A 20559-nucleotide genomic window follows, 5' to 3' on the forward strand; every position below is an offset into this window, starting at 1 on the left:
GTATCAACTATCTTCACTAAAAACCACTGTAAAAGGTTTCGCTTGAAAACTTCGGTTTCAAATCGTGATGTTATGGTATGTCTGCCCCGTGTTTTGTTGGGAGACTTGTCTGTTTAAAGAGGACCCCACGACAGATTTTTTTTTTGCCTTAAAGTTTTCAAAAGAGTCCGTCATTGAAACCAGACCCTAGTCACTGCTGTTGCCTAGGGAACCAGACCCTAGTCACTGCTGTTGCCTAGGGTCGAGTTTCAGTGCGTATAGTGTGTAGAACGTCTTCATTATCGTGTCTGCCTAGTGTACATGAACAAAGCTTTACTTAATAAGAATTTGTTCTTAACTGACTTGCCTAGTTAAATAAAGGTAAAATAAATAAAAACATACCACTTGTAGTAAGAAGAGACAGACACAAGGGAACACAAGACATTTTGAAACTTTCAGAAGTTTAATGAAAAAGACAGCAATGTACCCATTGAACAAGAAAATTACATTTCATTAGAGAAAAATGTAAGATTTGTGGATTTTGTAGAGCCAAGCTCTTTATGTACAGCATATTGCACTAGACAAACAAATATCTCCCTCGTTCCACCTCTCTTTCCCTTTGTTTCACGCTGTTTGAAAACCATGCAGGGCTCTCAGAAGCGTCTCATAACACCGCCTGCATCCCAAATGGTTCCCTATGTTATGTACTACTTTTGACCAGGGCCCATAGAGCTCTGGTCAAAAGTAGTGTACTACATAGGGTATAGGGTGCCATTTTGGACAGACAGTTATGCTACATTTAGACTGGGCCTTCCTTAATAAAACACACCGCCCCGACCGATGTGGAATCCTTGAGACAGTTCTGAGAGCTCTAATGATGTGTTCGAGAATGATGTGATATTTGAAGATGGTTCTGAGAGCTCTAATGATGTGTTCTAGAATGATGTGATATGAAGGCAATGCTAAAGAGAGTCCTAGTTCAACAGTGCAGGAGTTAGATGGAAGTTCACAATGTTTCAGTTCATATAGTATTTAAAAAAAGAGATTGTGTTTTTTCCTCTCAATTCATTTACATTCAAAACACAGATTTCAGGAATGCTGGGACATGCATTTTTACTCCATATACAGAATTATCAAATATCAAAAACAGCCCTTGAACTGAGAACGACACAGCGGACTTAAATTGGTAAAAACCAAAAAGCATGTCACAACACTTAAAAAACGATCTTAAAAAAAAAAAATGTTTTCGGACTTCATTGTTACATTTGTTATGTTTTTTACAAAAGTATACAAAAAGTGTTTTTTTTTCGCTTAGAAAGTTAGCAAGTTAAGAATTAGCTGCAGCGAATTGTTTTGTTTGTTGATATAAAACACAAATAATCACAGCACTTAACAGTTAAGATTCACTCTTTCTTGGGAAATTCAAAAAACCGAATGATTTTTTTCTTTTGACTTAATATTCAAGATACTGAAGGTTGAACATATATATTTAACCTCAAAGGGTTGAGACAATGGTTGCTTCTTATGGATTTGACGTCAACACCAACCCATAGGATGACCACCTCCTACCTACAAATAATACTGGACGCCATGGTGGCTCACTCCTCCTTGTACCCTCATCCTACATCGCTACTAGTTTGTGTAACAAACGGCACCCTATTTTCAATATAGTACACTACTTTTGATCAGAGCCCTATGGGAGCCATTTGGGACCCCTCTGGGAACCACTATGGGACCCGGTCAATAGTAGTGCACTATAAATGTTGAGTAGGTGCCATTTGGGACACAGGAAACCTAGTCTTGTTGAGCTAGGCCGAGCCAGCATACAACAGATATTAAAGACATACGGATCTAGAGAGGTTCAGTACAGGAAGAGTGTGTGCATATAAATTACTTTCCAGTGCACGTTGATTGTCAACAGTCATTTGGATATTTGAGTTTTGGGGCGATGAGCCTGGGAGTGTGTGTGTGTTGAGAGGGGTCAGGGTTGAGAGGGGTCAGGGTTAAAGGTCATAGATTAGGCATGTGCCCTAGAGGGTCGATATGGTTGTGTCCAAAATGGCACCCTATTCCCTATGGGCCCTCGTGAAATGGCACCCTATTCCCTATGGGCCCTGTCAAATGGCACCCTATTCCCTATGGGCCCTGGTCAAATGGCACCCTATTCCCTATGGGCCCTAGTCAAATGGCACCCTATTCCCTATGGGCCCTAGTCAAATGGCACCCTATTCCCTATAGTCCCTGGTCAAATTGGCACCATATTCCCTATGGGCCCTGGTCAAATGTAGTGCACTAAATAGAGAATAGGGTGCCGTTTGGGACACATCCCTTTACTACATAGTGAAGTTTTGGGACACACTTATGGTCAACCAGGCAGCTATTGTGCTATAGATGTGTCACATCTGAGCCTTTAGACTGATGACCAGACTGAACAAGGAGAGCTATCTATAGAATGGGGGTCACAGCTCACCTTGTTCAGTCTGGTCATGGTTGTGACCCCCATTCTATAGATAGCCATGACCAGACTGAACTAGGAGAGCTGTGACCCCCATTCTATAGATAACCATGACCAGACTGAACTAGGAGAGCTGTGACCCCCATTCTATAGATAACCATGACCAGACTCAACTAGGAGAGCTGTGACCCCCATTCTATAGATAACCATGACCAGACTCAACTAGGAGAGCTGTGACCCCCATTCTATAGATAACCATGACCAGACTGAACTAGGAGAGCCTTGACCCCCATTCTATAGATAACCATGACCAGATGGTTGTGATGGGTGATGGTTGATGTGGCTGGTCTCATACTCACAAGGCACATTTAGTACATTTGATTGTCTACAGGTTTGGTTGGTGTGATTCCCAAAAGACCCATTAACACAGCTTAGTGTAAGACACATTAGTCCGTCTGTCCTCCCAACCCACGGGCCCAGCTAACACACAGGGTGAGTCCCTAATGGTACACTATTTTCTGGTCAAAAGTAGCACACTACATAGGGAATAGGGTTCCATTCAGGACACTAACACACAGTAGTGTTACTGACTGATTGTTCCATCAACTAGGAGAAGAAACTGTGTACATCCCGATAGCTATACAGTAGCACTGAGTGAAAAAAATAAATTAGAATAAATTACTTCTAAAAATCAAATTAAAAAATTTAAAAAAGTAAAAAAAAAGACAAATAAATCAATTCTAGAAAGTCCAGGGAGTAGCTGGTGATTGAGTGAGGAGTTGAATGAGAGAGAGAGAGAACGAGAGAGAGAGATACTTCAACTGGCTCAGCATTCAGTGGTTTGCAGGCAACGTTCTGTCGCAAAACAGAACAGTGTCTGTGGTCAATGATGTCACTGATAACCATCAGAGAACATGGATGAAACCCAAATGGCATCCTATTCCCTAATATAGTGCACTACTTCTGATCAAAGCTGGTCAAAAGTAGTGCACTATATTAGGGAATAGGGTGCCATTTTGGAAAAAAAGCCTGTCGATCAGATGTCGTCATGTGGTTCTATTTTGGGTAGAGCAACACATGCAAAGCTTGTTGTTCTTAATGGGAATTTGCATATTTTCATCTTGCTAAAGTAGAATAAAAACACTCAGTATGGCGGGCATGTGACTGAACAACTACTCCCTGAAGAATATATATATAAAAAAAACTAAAACTAAAAAAGGAAACCCCATCAGTGTCTTCATCAAATATATTCAAATCACAATTAAACAAATTTAAAACATTTTTTTTTTTTTACATTAGTTTAAAAAAAAAAATCCTGTCTTCTGTTAATATCATCATCATCTTTAAAACCACTTTCAAAATGTTAAAACCACTTTTAAAACGTACTCAAATAAGAACTTGTAGTAAGAACTCTGAAATAAAACTAAAGTTTAAAAAGCAGTGGTCGATCTAAAATGCGGTCACCATTACAAACACAGATTCCAGGCCATAGGTGCATATGGACAGCATAGGTAAAAGACTAGAACTGTTACTGCTGAGCCCTCAGTAAAAAAAACAACAATCTATTGTGGATTTACTCATGCTTGTATACATGGCAATTGCATCTGTGTTTGGGAGTTGATGCCAAAGTGATTCACGCTAAGATTGTGCTAAGAGAGAGAGTAAAAGGTGAAATCTATTTCATTGAACTGAGTGACGTTGTCAAGTGTGAAGATGAATTTCATTGAACCATTGATTGATTGATTGATTGATTGCCTTGTTTAAAAGAAAAAAAGAGCTGTTCCTCCATGAATGACAATTCGATTGTAACTGCAATAGATCCCTAAGGTTTTAGTGCCTTCCACTGATTCGTCAATACAGTATTGCTCCAAATCCTTGATTGTACAACAACTTTTATTTTGCCCTTTTCACAGCAGACTCGTAACGCTACAACAGATAGAACTGTGTCAAATCACCAGGTCTGTTGGTTGTGATTGTCAATCCAGCCAGATAAATACATCTTCATAACGATAGGTTCATCAAAAAAAATAAAAAATAAAAATAAAGCTTTTCCACAGGAGTAAAGTCCTCAACTCCGACAAAACAAATTTTACGCTTGCGATTTTTTTTGGGGGGGGGGGGTTTGGGGGGTTTCACGGACGACAAAATGCCTTACTCACACTAAAAACTTAAACTCAGTCAGGTTGCTTGATTGAATGAATACATTGCAGACCTAAGTCTTTGAATCTTTAAAGTACACATACATTCATACTGTCAATCAAAAAAAAAAAAAAAAATGGACCTGGCATTCATCTCATTCAGACTGAATGTTAAAACCCAACTGCTGTTGGCTGGTATTACCAAAAGACACAGGATAAAGACACTATCTCTCTCAATCTACACCGGAGCTCAACAAGACATGTCTTAAGACCCTGCTTGTCTCGGCGAAACCACCACAGAATCTTTACGACAAAACCATTTGTCATATATATATATATATATATCAGTGTGGAACAGTGAAAAATATTTAGTTACAGGGAGTTTGTATTCTTCAAAAAAATACATTGGAAAAATGTGCCTGTTGGTAAGATCGTGGTGGGTTGGTGAGTAGAACTTCATAAGACCTTCCATGAATTTCCACAAGAACTTCACGTCCTTCCATGTCCACAACTGTGTTTTCTTTAAGGGATTTCTCTTTAAATTTCATCCCGTGCTTCTTGTCCATTTCCTTTTGGCGTATTTTCAAACCAAAAAGATGCTATCTACTGTACTAAATAGTTATATATATATATATTTTAGAAAATATTTATATCTTCAAACAGCATGGCTTCTTCTTCATCATCATGAAGAAAGAGGAGAAGAGAGAGATAGAGAAAATGAACGTGATTCTAATCTCTGTCCAGCAGTGACTATCGTTCTCTTCTTCGTCATCTTTGATTTTTAAAAACCCCAAAAAGGAATCCAAACCCGTGTTCCATCATACAGAGTCTGGTCCCTCGTTTTCAGGGACGGGGGGAGGCGAGAGGAGACACCCGAAGTGGGTGGAAGGTACCCCTCATCTTTCCTGTCCTCTCAGGCGGGGTACAGCAGGGGCCTCTCTGTTAAACAGGAAGCCGTAGAGGGCCATGGTCAGACGAATCCAGACTGGTAGGACATCCCTCTGATGCCGCAGGAACTGTGAGGAAGAGAAGAGAGAGAGATGGAGATTAGTATTAAGTCAATCAATCAGTAGAAACCGCATTACCTCACGCCGAGCAGCACTCCCCCTACTGTATTACCTCACGCCGAGCAGCACTCCCCCTACTGTATTACCTCACGCCGAGCAGCACTCCCCCTACTGTATTACCTCACGCTGAGCAGCACTCCCCCTACTGTATTACCTCACGCTGAGCAGCACTCCCCCTACTGTATTACCTCACGCCGAGCAGCACTCCCCCTACTGTATTACCTCACGCCGAGCAGCACTCCCCCTACTGTATTACCTCACGCTGAGCAGCACTCCCCCTACTGTATTACCTCACGCTGAGCAGCACTCCCCCTACTGTATTACCTCACGCTGAGCAGCACTCCCCCTACTGCATTACCTCACGCCGAGCAGCACTCCCCCTACTGTATTACCTCAGCACTCCCCCTACTGTATTACCTCACGCCGAGCAGCACTCCCCCTACTGTATTACCTCACGCCGAGCAGCACTCCCCCTACTGTATTACCTCAGCACTCCCCCTACTGTATTACCTCCCACTCCCCCTACTGTATTACCTCACGCCGAGCAGCACTCCCCCTACTGCATTACCTCACGCCGAGCAGCACTCCCCCTACTGTATTACCTCACGCCGAGCAGCACTCCCCCTACTGTATTACCTCACGCCGAGCAGCACTCCCCCTACTGTATTACCTCACGTCGAGCAGCTCTCCCCCTACTGTATTACCTCACGCCGAGCAGCACTCCCCCTACTGTATTACCTCACGCCGAGCAGCACTCCCCCTACTGTATTACCTCACGCTGAGCAGCACTCCCCCTACTGTATTACCTCACGCCGAGCAGCACTCCCCCTACTGTATTACCTCACGCTGAGCAGCACTCCCCCTACTGTATTACCTCACGTCGAGCAGCACTCCCCCTACTGTATTACCTCAGCACTCCCCCTACTGTATTACCTCAGCACTCCCCCTACTGTATTACCTCACGTCGAGCAGCACTCCCCCTACTGTATTACCTCAGCACTCCCCCTACTGTATTACCTCAGCACTCCCCATACTGTATTACCTCACGCCGAGCAGCACTCCCCCTACTGTATTACCTCACGCCGAGCAGCACTCCCCCTACTGTATTACCTCACGCTGAGCAGCACTCCCCCTACTGTATTACCTCACGTCGAGCAGCACTCCCCCTACTGTATTACCTCACGCTGAGCAGCACTCCCCCTACTGTATTACCTCACGCCGAGCAGCACTCCCCCTACTGCATTACCTCACACTGAGCAGCACTCCCCCTACTGCATTACCTCACGCCGAGCAGCACTCCCCCTACTGTATTACCTCACGCCGAGCAGCACTCCCCCTACTGTATGTGCTCTGTTTCACATACTTTGAATAGGAGTCATACTCTGACCCTCCAGTGCTCAGAGCACGGCAGTATGCATTTTGTCTGTGGTGCTTCCTGAGTTCATTATGACATCATGGTTCTGAAGTGAAACAACACCATCACCAATGGTAACCAGCTGTCTAGACCAGACAAAACACTAGAACAGATCTGATATTTCCACAACAGCAGTTTGTGTGTTTCTGTCTCTAAGTGTTTGTGTTTGGTTTGCAACATAACTGGGTTCTGTCACTAAGGGCTGTCTGTCCCACATAGACAGTACACAGGGCGAGATCCAGACTGTGGGGTCAGATAAGGTCCAGTAACAGGGTTAGACCCAGACTGTCGGGTCTGGCTAAGAGGGGTGGGAGGGCATTTGGGCTCCCGAGTGGCACAGCAGTCTAAGGCACTGTGTCTCAGTGCAAGAGGCGTCACTACAGTCCTTGGTTCGAATCCAGGCTGTAATCACATACGGCCGCGATTTGGAATCCCATAGGGAGGCGCACAATTGGCCCAGCGTCATCCGGGTTTGTCCGGGGGTAGGCATCATTGTAAAATAAGAAATTTGTTCTTAACTGACTTGCCGAGTTAAATAAAAATAAAAAATGTTTAAAAAAGTGGTCTGACTAAGAGCAATGGGGCCAACAGGTTAAGAAACAGGGCTTGTATCCAGTTTAGTTTGGATGGGTTTAGTTTATGCAGAGTCAAATCAAAAATGTATTTAAAAAGCCCTTCTTACATCAGCTGATATCTCAAAGTGCTATACAGAAACCCAGTCTAAAACCCCAAACAGCAAGCAATGCAGGTGTAGAAGCACGGTGGCTAGGAAAAACTCCCTAGAAAGGCCAAAACCTAGGAAGAAAACTAGAGAGGAACCAGGCTATGAGGGGTGGCTAGTCGTAAACAACCTCTCTGAGGCTGAGACAGAGAAAGACTTTGGGAGAAAGCTCCCCGTATTTCATCACTTCCCATATTGACGCCCTGCTTCCCCACCCAGACAGTGTAACCAGTAATATACACGTTAACTGACTAATGATCATAACAAAGCAAGGCTGCTCCAGATAGGAAACCATCTGATGCCTTCCTCCTACATCTGTCACTTTATATTTGGGGTGTACAGAAGCTGCTTCCACCCCCTCCTCTCCCCTCTCTGTTCAAGCAGGGCTCCAGTAGGCTTTCTGACTGAAGAGCTGGTCTGGATATTGCAACGGGTTGGGTAAGCATCTGCCTGTTTCAATCGCTCTTGTTCTCTTTATCCCAAACCCCCATCCCAAACTCTCTCTCTATATTCCCTATTCCTCCCCCTCGCTTTCTCTCCCAGCCAGAGCAAGGCAGTCTCTCCCTCTCCCAGACTATCTGATGCAGCCCTGGCAGAGCAGACTGAACCGAGTTGAACCCTCCCCCTTAATTGAGCTTTAATTAATTGTCTTCATGTTTTGCTGCAGGGCCTATTTAAAATAGTACTACTTCAAAACACAAGTCATACTCTGGCATGATATGTTGTGGCTTCTCTCTGTGCACTTCACTGTGGGTAGTGGAGAAGACTGACTATTAAAATGGGTTTCTTTTCTTCCTCAAGCCACCCTGGCCACTCTGGCTACCCTGGCCACTCTGGCTACCCTGGCCACTCTGGCTACCCTGGCCACTCTGGCTACCCTGGCCACTCTGGCTACCCTGGCCACTCTGGCTACCCTGGCCACTCTGGCTACCCTGGCCACTCTGGCTACCCTGGCCACTCTGGCTACCCTGGCCACTCTGGCTACCCTGGCCACTCTGGCTACCCTGGCCACTCTGGCTACCCTGGCCACTCTGGCTACCCTGGCCACTCTGGCTACCCTGGCAACTCTGGCTACCCTGGCAACTCTGGCTACCCTGGCCACTCTGGCTACCCTGGCCACTCTGGCTACCCTGGCCACTCTGGCTACCCTGGCCACTCTGGCTACCCTGGCCACTCTGGCTACCCTGGCCACTCTGGCTACCCTGGCCACTCTGGCTACCCTGGCCACTCTGGCTACCCTGGCCACTCTGGCTACCCTGGCCACCCTGGCCACTCTGGCTACCCTGGCCACTCTGGCTACCCTGGCCACTCTGGCTACCCTGGCCACTCTGGCTACCCTGGCCACTCTAGCTACAACATGTTTTGTTCTAATTTTCTTTAGGCCCCTTCATTCCAATGACTATTTGATATAAATATTAAAACATAACAATTTCAAAAGATTTTGCTGAGTTGCAGTTCATTGAAATAAATTCCACAATATTTTGAAAGAAATAAACGTTGTGTGTATGGAACATTTCACTTCAGCTCATGAAAACAACACTTTACATGGTGCGTTTATATTTTTGTTCTATATATATACTTTAAGGCCATATTAAAAGACTCAAAACAAATGACTCAGCTATATATATATATATATATATATATATATATTTAAAAAGTGTCCAGAATCCAAGAAAGGGGTGAATCCCAGAGCACACATTGAACATGTTGGGCCCAAAGCTGTATATTGTATGACAGAGATTTTGGACAGAAATTTCCTGGCAGGGACAATACTAAAGTGCTTCATCAGTCACGTGTGTGTGTGATCAAATTTAGTAACTAAATACAACAACAAGTTCTGGTAGATATTGTTTGAACTATGACAGACTTTGTTGAGAATAGAATCAGATCATTCAGGATAAAAACAACAAACTTTCTCTCGTCTCTGTCTCTTTTAGATAAAAACACAATAGCTCTCTCTCAGTCTCACACACACATGTCGAGCCAGTCAGTGGGGTGAGCGAGTGGAGAATTGTGGGTAGTTGTTGCGTTACCGGTTGTGTCTGTGTTGAGTTAGTCACGGTTCTATTTTTAGACAGCCATATAAACAGCAGGCGAGCCTACCCACTCACAGCAGTATCTCTCACTCTGACCTCATCTGTCTCTTCTTGTTACAGTCAGTCAGTCTGTCTGTTACAGCCAGTCAGTGTTACAGTCAGTCAGTCAGTAAGTCTGTGTTACAGAATCTCTGTGTTACAGCCAGTCAATCAGTCAGTCAGTGAGTGTTACAGTCAGTCATTGTTACAGTCAGTCAGTCAGTCAGTCAGTCAGTGTTACAGTCAGTCAGTCAGTCAGTCAGTCAGTCTGTGTTACAGTCAGTCAGTCAGTCTGTGTTACAGTCAGTCAGTCAGTCAGTCAGTCAGTCAGTCAGTCTGTGTTACAGTCAGTCAGTCAGTCAGTCAGTCAGTCAGTCAGTCAGTCAGTCAGTGTTACAGTCAGTCAGTCAGTGTTACAGTCAGTCAGTCAGTCAGTCAGTCAGTCAGTCAGTCAGTCAGTCTGTGTTACAGTCAGTCAGTCTGTGTTACAGTCAGTCAGTCAGTCTGTGTTACAGTCAGTCAGTCAGTCAGTCAGTCTGTGTTACAGTCAGTCAGTCTGTGTTACAGTCAGTCAGTCAGTCTGTGTTACAGTCAGTCAGTCAGTCTGTGTTACAGTCAGTCTGTGTTACAGTCAGTCAGTCAGTCTGTGTTACAGTCAGTCTGTGTTACAGTCAGTCAGTCAGTCAGTCAGTCAGTCAGTCAGTCAGTCAGTCAGTGTTACAGTCAGTCAGTGTTACAGTCAGTCAGTGTTACAGTCAGTCAGTCAGTCAGTCTGTGTTACAGTCAGTCAGTCAGTCAGTGTTACAGTCAGTCAGTGTTACAGTCAGTCAGTCAGTCAGTCAGTCAGTCTGTGTTACAGTCAGTCAGTCATTCAGTCAGTCAGTGTTACAGTCAGTCAGTCATTCAGTCAGTCAGTGTTACAGTCAGTCAGTCAGTCAGTCTGTGTTACAGTCAGTCAGTCTGTGTTACAGTCAGTCAGTCTGTGTTACAGTCAGTCAGTCAGTCAGTCAGTCAGTCAGTGTTACAGTCAGTCTGTGTTACAGTCAGTCAGTCAGTCAGTGTTACAGTCAGTCAGTCAGTCAGTCAGTCAGTCAGTCAGTCAGTCAGTGTTACAGTCAGTCAGTCAGTCAGTAACCGCCCGTATGTCCGTCCGTCCGTCTCCGTTACCGCCCGTATGTCCGTCCGTCCGTCTCCGTTACCGCCCGTCCGTCCGTCTCCGTTACCGCCCGTATGTCCGTCTCCGTCACCGCCCGTCCGTCTCCGTCACCGCCCGTATGTCCGTCTCCGTCACCGCCCGTATGTCCGTCTCCGTCACCGCCCGTATGTCCGTCTCCGTCACCGCCCGTATGTCCGTCCGTCTCCGTCACCGCCCGTATGTCCGTCCGTCTCCGTCACCGCCCGTATGTCCGTCCGTCTCCGTTACCGCCCGTATGTCCGTCCGTCTCCGTTACCGCCCGTATGTCCGTCCGTCTCCGTTACCGCCCGTATGTCCGTCCGTCTCCGTTACCGCCCGTATGTCCGTCCGTCTCCGTTACCGCCCGTATGTCCGTCCGTCTCCGTTACCGCCCGTATGTCCGTCCGTCTCCGTTACCGCCCGTATGTCCGTCCGTCTCCGTTACCGCCCGTATGTCCGTCCGTCTCCGTTACCGCCCGTATGTCCGTCCGTCTCCGTTACCGCCCGTATGTCCGTCCGTCTCCGTTACCGCCCGTATGTCCGTCCGTCTCCGTTACCGCCCGTATGTCCGTCCGTCTCCGTTACCGCCCGTATGTCCGTCCGTCTCCGTTACCGCCCGTATGTCCGTCCGTCCGTCTCCGTTACCGCCCGTATGTCCGTCCGTCCGTCTCCGTTACCGCCCGTATGTCCGTCCGTCCGTCTCCGTTACCGCCCGTATGTCCGTCCGTCCGTCTCCGTTACCGCCCGTATGTCCGTCCGTCCGTCTCCGTTACGCCCGTATGTCCGTCCGTCCGTCTCCGTTACCGCCCGTATGTCCGTCCGTCCGTCTCCGTTACCGCCCGTATGTCCGTCCGTCCGTCTCCGTTACCGCCCGTATGTCCGTCCGTCCGTCTCCGTTACCGCCCGTATGTCCGTCCGTCTCCGTTACCGCCCGTATGTCCGTCCGTCTCCGTTACCGCCCGTATGTCCGTCCGTCTCCGTTACCGCCCGTATGTCCGTCCGTCTCCGTTACCGCCCGTATGTCCGTCCGTCTCCGTTACCGCCCGTATGTCCGTCTCTATTACCGCCCGTATGTCTCTGTTACCGTCTGCGTCCATCTCTGTTCCAGTCTCTCTCTCTGTTCTAATAATCAGGCAGGCTTCAGTGTGTCTGAGGGTTTTGTGACCGTATTTGCATCCCAGTTCATACCTCTACAGACAGATTTACATTGGAGTCATTTAGCCGACAATATGGTAGGATTACACATCAGAAGTGCAATTTTTAAACTAAGAGCCAACCTCTTTCTCACTGTAAACAATACTTTATGGACTCGGTGACCTGGCACCACCCTTTAGCATATCTGCTTGGTAATTTGTGGTTGGGTTCTATTGAATGGTTCTAACCCAGAATGTGGATGAATCAGTGACAGAGCTCTATTTTTAATAGGCTTATTTGTGGCCACCTCAGCTGGCAAAATGTTGGGTCTTTTTCTTTTCACAGTGAAGAGCCACAAAGACACAGAAATCTGGAAGTGGGTGGCCCAAGCTCAGAGCCACACACACACACACACACTACAGTTAGTTAACCTTTGACCCGTACCAGTTGAACATGTTCCTGGTGGAACTGGTCTCCGATCTCCCGGAGCTTACGGCCGATCCTCGCCTCCGCGCTATCCTCCACCCGCTCTTCCTCTGGTCTCTCCTCCATTCTCCTCCTCTCCTCGTCCTCCCTCCTTCCCTCCTCGTTCCGCCTCTCTCCCCGATCGTCCATGGGCTCGAACCGAGCTGGGAAGTGCAAGCGGAATCCAGCGTTGCCTGTGGGAAGGAAATAGCTATTGTTCAGGGTCATGGATTTAGCCTCTGATTCACCATCAATACGTGAGATTAACCCAAGCTTGACCCAAGTACAGAAATCCATACTCTTTCGTCGTAAAAAAGAAAATATATAAGAAAGAAGGGTGTTAAAAGAGACCTCATTCCCTTCACCTGTTCCTGTGAAGTGGACAGATTAGAATTGACAACAAAATATACTCCGGTCGAATGACACAAGCAGCTAAACTTTCTAGATTTACCGGTGGCTGTGTTTGTGTCTCGGTCACAGAGACGCAGCACTCCTCTCGTCTGTCACAAAGACCGGCCGGCCGGCTAGCTGACTCACAGTGTTTGCTCCAGTGTGCCGCCGCAGTACCTGTATCGTTGGCAGTAACACTAAACTGGTTCTATCAGATATGGCTTTCAGAGAAATGGGTTTCTTACGGTCAAAATCTCCACTGTAAAATAAAACTCCCCCTATGTGCACGTGCCGGTAGCCGGTTGAAAAAAATACGTGCTTCCCAAATTTCACCCCCCAAGGGCCCTGGTAAACAGTATATCACTATAAAAAGGGGACCATTTGGGACTCACCCTAAGTGAACTCAACAACAACCTTGATGAGCTGTGTTGGGCTGTGGCACGGCAGTGTTTAGTTAGTCACTGCCCCTAGCATGCACTTACATGCCATGCCATTAGGAAAACAAACATCTTTACATAACACTACAGAGGTCTGTCTGTCTGTCTGTCTACAGATAGGTGGGAGGGACAGTCTGTCTGTCTGTCTACAGATAGGTGGGAGGGACAGACAGCCAAAGATAAAAATCTCTGCAAGAAACAACTAGGAGCTCTACAAGCTACAGAGTATCAAGTAATGGAGAGAGGCGGGGTTTGGGTGTCAATTCCTTTTAATTCAGGAAGTAAACTGACATTCTAATTAAAATTGTCTTCGGTGCGTTTCGACGGAGGACATTTTGAATTTTGGTAGCACTTAATACTAACTTTAAATAAAGCATTTTAGAATGGATTAGTAAATTATTTATTCATCATTACTCCATTCATAAGATATACTTCCTTTAACATCCTCTGTGTTCTGGGCTTATTGTCCTCTGTGTTGTGGACTTATTGTCCTCTGTGTTGTGGGCTTATTGTTTAACCGTTGATAAAGTTCGAGGGGACGTTTAGAGACCTTAGGGAGCATCAGCTACTCCTGGAATGTCTACCGATGACATGTCCATCTTTTGGTGAGGAAATTACACTGGTCACTCAAAACATTAATAAAATGAATTATAAAGTATAAAATTGCCCACAACTTTAGATGAGGCCAAACAAAAATAATTAACTAATGGTTTATAATGACCTATATTAAAACATCCTATGAATGGATTCATGATTAATAAATGAATAAACTATTTACTAATCCATTATAAATTAATGTGGCATTATAAAGTGCTACCCAAATTCAAATTCCAAATCCCACAGAAGTGAATTGGAATGAGAACGTGTGTTTCCCTGCCTTTGTCTACGTTTTCTCCTGTACGACAGTGTTTGGGGGAAATATGCAAAAGGTGGTAGGATGATTAGCGACAGTGAGATAGAATACCTGAATGTCACACAATATCTCCACTTTGAATTGCAAAACAGTCCCCGTGCCTCGGTCTAGTGGAGAAAAAAGGAACCCCCCCCCCCCCCGAGTCACACGACACTTTTAACTGATCTGATCAGGCCGGAGTCAAATAGTTACACCCCGTTCACGTAGTTCGGCTGTGTTGGATTTAGTTTGTCTAGTCAAAAGGAACCAATGGGATAGTCCACAAAAGCCGAATCAAAACACATCATCCAATAGCATTTTGGTTCCTCTTCGTTCTGTCGTCTTACCATGGAAAAGCATTCTGCCCTGGTCCTGCACCCCGCAGGGAAAGTTGTTGTTGTGGCCTCGTGGTACCATGATGTCGTGTCCCTCTGACCGCGTGACAACGGCGTTGGGTCCAGTCGACGTCTGCGTAGACCTGTCCTGGGTGTCTTCTCTGTCCCTGCTCTCCCTGTCATGAAACTTGATTTCCCTGAAGGGAGTGCCCCAGCACTGGGAGACAGGACGCTGAAGAGACATGTCCTCCTCTTCATCATTCATTGGGAGCCTCAGAGGTAGTCTCCCTACAGGAGAGAGACAGGAGAAATGGTGTGAGACAGACGTGTGTGTGTGTGGGGCTGTTTGAGAGAGAGACATGTCCCCCTCATCAATCAGGAGCCTCAGAGGTAGTCTACCTACAGGAAACGACAAGGATACAGGGAGGGACTTTAATTTCTGTGAGAGAGACAGGGAGGGAGTTACTGTAAATCAGGTGAGTTACTGTAAATCAGGTGAGTTACTGTAAATCAGGTGAGGGGGAGTTACTGTAAATCAGGTGAGGGGGAGTTACTGTAAATCAGGTGAGCTACTAAAAGTAAAGGTGAGGGGGAGTTACTGTAAATCGGGTGAGTTACTGTAAATCAGGTGAGTTACTGTAAATCAGGTGAGGGGGAGTTACTGTAAATTGGGTGAGGGGGAGTTACTGTAAATCAGGTGAGTTACTGTAAATCAGGTGAGTTACTGTAAATCAGGTGAGGGGGAGTTACTGTAAATCAGGTGAGGGGAGTTACTGTAAATCGGGTGAGTTACTGTAAATCAGGTGAGGAGGAGTTACTGTAAATCAGGTGAGGAGGAGTTACTGTAAATCAGGTGAGTTACTGTAAATCAGGTGAGTTACTGTAAATCAGGTGAGTTACTATAAATCAGGTGAGTTACTGTAAATCAGGTGAGTTACTGTAAATCAGGTGAGTTACTGTAAATCAGGTGAGTTACTGTAAATCAGGTGAGTTACTGTAAATCAGGTGAGTTACTGTAAATCAGGTGAGTTACTGTAAATCAGGTGAGGGGGAGTTACTGTAAATCGGGTGAGTTACTGTAAATCAGGTGAGTTACTGTAAATCAGGTGAGTTACTGTAAATCAGGTGAGGGGGAGTTACTGTAAATCGGGTGAGTTACTGTAAATCAGGTGAGTTACTGTAAATCAGGTAGGGGGAGTTACTGTAAATCGGGTGAGTTACTGTAAATCAGGTGAGTTACTGTAAATCAGGTGAGTTACTGTAAATCAGGTGAGTTACTGTAAATCAGGTGAGTTACTGTAAATCGGGTGAGTTACTGTAAATCAGGTGAGTTACTGTAAATCAGGTGAGTTACTGTAAATCAGGTGAGGGGGAGTTACTGTAAATCGGGTGAGTTACTGTAAATCAGGTGGAACATACAACTTTGGCAACCAGCAATTCTTGAGCAAACAAGGCTTACAACAGCACTCAAAGTATTTGTTAGAAAAGAAGTGGGAGTAGTTTTGTGTGTGAACTGCTGAACTGGAAGGACTTGATGGAATGATTCATTATATATATATATAACAGGTGCAAAAACAACATGGAATGAGTGGTAATAGATTATCACACTCATTCAAAACACAATTTTTTTCAAAAAGCAAATTTAGATCATTCTGATTCCTGGTATGTTGCTGCCCCCAAATGCTCATCATCAGTGTCAGAAGGCAGCATCCCAGCGCATGGGGAGAGCCAGCGTGGGGATAAAAGCCTCTTCTCACCAGAACCACCTTCATCTGCCTCACTGTGTCAACCAGAGCACAGCACAGACACACACTGAGTGCGAACACACACGCATACAACGAGCGCAGCACAGAAAACACACACACGCCAAGTGCACAGACAACTCAGAGGACTAGATTCCCCTTGTCTGCACACTTCAGCTAAAGCTTTCAGTGACTCTGTCTCTCTCTGTCAACCCTCTCCTCCGTCAACCCTCTCCTCAGTCAACCCTCTCCTCAGTCAACCCTCTCCTCAGTCAACCCTCTCCTCAGTCAACCCTCTCCTCAGTCAACCCTCTCCTCAGTCAACCCTCTCCTCAGTCAACCCTCTCCTCAGTCAACCCTCTCCTCAGTCAACCCTCTCCTCAGTCAACCCTCTCCTCAGTCAACCCTCTCCTCAGTCAACCCTCTCCTCAGTCAACCCTCTCCTCTCACGAAGGAGAGAAGGGAGAAGCCACAGTTCCTGCTGAAACTCCACGCGCCTGCCTCACTTTTGCTACTGGCTGAGTTCATGGAGCAGGAAGGAAAACAAACAAGTTTCACTGCACACTGTCTGCCTGCCTGGGCATCATGTCAGGTTATGAGCTGCCATGTTAATTTAAAGATACACTATGTAGAAATGGCTCTGGCATTTCCTGGTTGCTAAACAGTTGCTTATTTTGTCACAAACTGTAATAAGGCAAGTATAGTGTGCAGAGAATCACTGTACCATCTAAACGGCTGTGAAAATATGTTTTCCATAACCAAAACTATTGTATGTTCACCCGTTTGAAGCTGGTGTGCAAAACCGAAAGTAAAAGACAGACTAAATTTAAGAACGGGAAGAATAGAAAATAACTCACAGGGAAACGATCTACCACTTAGAATTATTTTCAAAAACAATGAAAGATCTAGAACTAATATGTCTATGTGATTTAGTTCAGGGCCACACCCCCCCCCCCCCGCCCCCCAAAAAAAAAAAAAACTAGCTCACATGGAACCGATCTACCACTTAGAATTATTTTCAAAAACAATGAAAGATCTAGAACTAATATGTCTATGTGATTTAGTTCAGGGCCACACCCCCCCCCCCCCCCCCCAAAAAAACTGTCTTTTCCTGTTGTTGGGTGACAAAACGAGAGGGGTTGACATGCAAATCGATCTGTGGTGGATCTGTGGTGATTGAGTTTGAGCACAGTGCGCTGACGGATAACATAATGTTGAATGAGGTCATAATGTACTGTATCGGAAGAGGGACGACATTTGAATGAAACTTGTGGAAAAACATTGAATGACGATGACGACGAGCGCTGTTGGAGTGCAGTGTTTCAGCTGCATAATTTTCCAGGGTGGAGGCGCAAAGTTACCACAATGCTTACTGTTGTAGGACTACTAGCCATTTTCCTATGGTATGCTACAGGAAGTGTAGTTCAGATACCAAGACCATAGACTACAAGAAAACAGTTACTAGTAAGTACTAAACACTATAGACTACATTATAAAATAGTTACTAGCAAGTATAAAACACTACAGATTACATTATAAAATAGTTACTAGTAAGTACTAAACACTATAGACTACATTATAAAATAGTTACTAGCAAGTATAAAACACTACAGACTACATTATAAAATAGTTACTAGTAAGTACTAAACACTATAGACTACATTATAAAACAGTTACTAGTAAGTACTAAACACTATAGACTACATTATAAAATAGTTACTAGCAAGTATAAAACACTATAGACTACATAATACAACAAGTAAACAGTGCCTTTAAATCATGCTGGCAGTGAGCAGAAGGCTGGCAGGCTGCACACACACCCTGCCTGGGGCATGAGGCAGGCCTGCCAAACTGTGGTCACATGGTCACAGGGGCCGAGGCTGCGGCTCCATCTGTGTACTGGGCTCTCTTCCACCTCGCTCTCCGTCTTCCACCTCCTCTAGTTCTCTCTCATGCCAGAAGGTAAGGGCACAAGGTGAGCTCTATATCCAGGCACCTGCTAGTGTGACAGGCTACCGGATAATTCAGTAGGAGGCATTATTGGCATAGCCCAAGTCTAAAATGTGTATATTTATTTATAAATACCATAAACTGGCTTGTTATAAATTCGGCTATAATGTCTAATAATTTAATATGAAATACAATGGAAACAAATTTTGTTTCTTCATAATTCTAATGTAACCTAAAAATCGGGGTGACTTTGGGAACACGCGGTGCAGGGTGGGTCTCGAGGAACGCAATTAGCCCACGTGTATTTGGTGAGGTGCGTGTGGCAGGCAGCTCGAGAGCGGAGCGCCGCGGGGCATAACTCGCTACCTAAACAAGGAAAGTCGTTTATAGTAGTGTGTGGAGCAAACGGCAAATCTGTCATAACATGACACTGACTTGCGATAAGCATAAACATGAGCTACTGATTTATCTTTGAGTGTTGGAGCGAAAAACAATGAATGTCAGTGCCAAATGACTTGATATGGCAGAGCAATGATATATTATGAGGAAAGTGTCCTTCATTGATTACCCTTTTTTCCCAGGTAGAAATTAAATGAAAAAATGGAGATTCTTGAATAAAATCACATAGTTAACCGCAATCCGAACGTTGCAACTGTTGCAATAAAAACAGCAACGCGTGCCAAGTGGACTCCTCCCGTGCGGCGAAATTATTCCACCTGCTACCTGTGTGTGGCGCTGGCTGGCCACATAGCTGCGCTCGATTCGACCCAATCTCACCGCAAAGTGGATGGAATTACACAAAAATGCTAACAGTAGGCTATTTCAAACTTTTATTAAGTAGGCTATATAAAATAAGTAGGCCTGTGCCCAACAAGAACCATGCTTGAAGAACATTAGGAAACGGTCTCATATCAGTCGTGCTTGTGGAAGGCTCAATTTTCTTAACCACAGTGGTGTGAGGAAACAAAGCAAGAATATACATGTGTCCTGTTACACACTTGTAGAAGTGTGTAATCGAAATGGGTTTTTTCTTGCAACTCCCTCAGACACCCGCAGGGAGTGGGGTCACGGCCAGGGTCACCATTGTCCAGTGCCCCGTGTAGCAGTTCGGGTTAAGTGTTTTTGCTCATGAGCACAACGACAGCTTGTTCATGTTTTCGGCTCGGGGATTCGAACCAGCAGTTACTGTCCCAACGCTCTAAAGTCCAACGCGGACTGTTCCCAAAACAACCGATCCACACTTCCATTCTGTTAAGTCACTCAGCGCGATTCATTTCCCACTAAACAGGCTAATGTTCAAGGATCGAAAAAGACAATTCACTAAGTTTAAAAGTCCGTCCTAGTTTGCGTGTGTGTGGGGGGATGGAGCTCACTGTAGCCAAACTGCAAACGGAAAGTGGTTGACAGACCATCCATCACACACAACACGATGCCCGTACATCTTCACCACATTTGTTTACAAACTGAGCAACCAGGCGGCACACTGACAACTTCAGCCCAAATCTACAAATGTCATTCATTGCTCTATTTATTACCATACAAACTGAATCACAAGCATAGGACTCACCGCCAGTTAAGTAAGTTACTTCCGTTGTGATGGGTGGTATCTTGTCAACTTGCTGTTACTGATTCTCCAGAATTGAACAGAGCTGTGTATCCTTCAACCTTTTGCATTACAGACTCTCAGATGAATGTTTGCTGTTTCTGGACGAGTGTTTTTTTTTCTCTCTCTGAAACGCCACTGACAAATTGGTCCGCCCAGACAAGGCTCTGGCCCCACCCCTTTACCAGATATTCATGAAGTACATGTTAATACAATCTCTTAAAGTGACAGTAGATCATTTGTTTTGTTCTGCTTTGCCATTTGTTTGTTCTGCCTTGCAAAACTCATGCCAATAACAATGTTATTTCGTGATTTATTTTCAATTGATATTACTGTTGTAAAAATCCTCTCTTGAAGGCATTGATGTAATTACACTAAGCCCTGTATGCAAGCAGAATAACAATTTCATGTTCCATCAAAACATGGTCAACTATAGCTATCATTGTTATTTATAAACTAATTAAAATGTGTGTTGGTACAATAATTAAAGTTGTATTATTATACAAACGTTTATGTTGTTGATCCACTATGAGTCATTCACTACGAACCCTTTTGTTGATTCACTAGGAGTCATTCACTACGAACCCT

At 45.1% G+C, this 20559-nt stretch overlaps 1 protein-coding gene across 1 annotated transcript; it reads right to left on the minus strand.

Annotated features, from left to right (window-relative positions):
* Window positions 1-423: 423 nt before the first annotated feature.
* Window positions 424-20085, minus strand: bmf2 (BCL2 modifying factor 2). The gene is made up of 4 exons (XM_064991735.1): window positions 19936-20085; window positions 14689-14964; window positions 12602-12816; window positions 424-5588 (listed from the first exon to the last, which is right to left on the minus strand). Exons 2-4 carry the CDS (start codon window positions 14939-14941, stop codon window positions 5469-5471), a joined length of 588 nt encoding a protein of 195 aa, XP_064847807.1. The 5' UTR covers window positions 14942-14964; window positions 19936-20085; the 3' UTR covers window positions 424-5468.
* Between the last annotated feature and the right edge of the window lie 474 nt (window positions 20086-20559).

The sequence above is a fragment of the Oncorhynchus masou genome, chromosome 16, assembly GCF_036934945.1.
Source record: "Oncorhynchus masou masou isolate Uvic2021 chromosome 16, UVic_Omas_1.1, whole genome shotgun sequence".
NCBI lineage: Eukaryota > Metazoa > Chordata > Actinopteri > Salmoniformes > Salmonidae > Oncorhynchus > Oncorhynchus masou.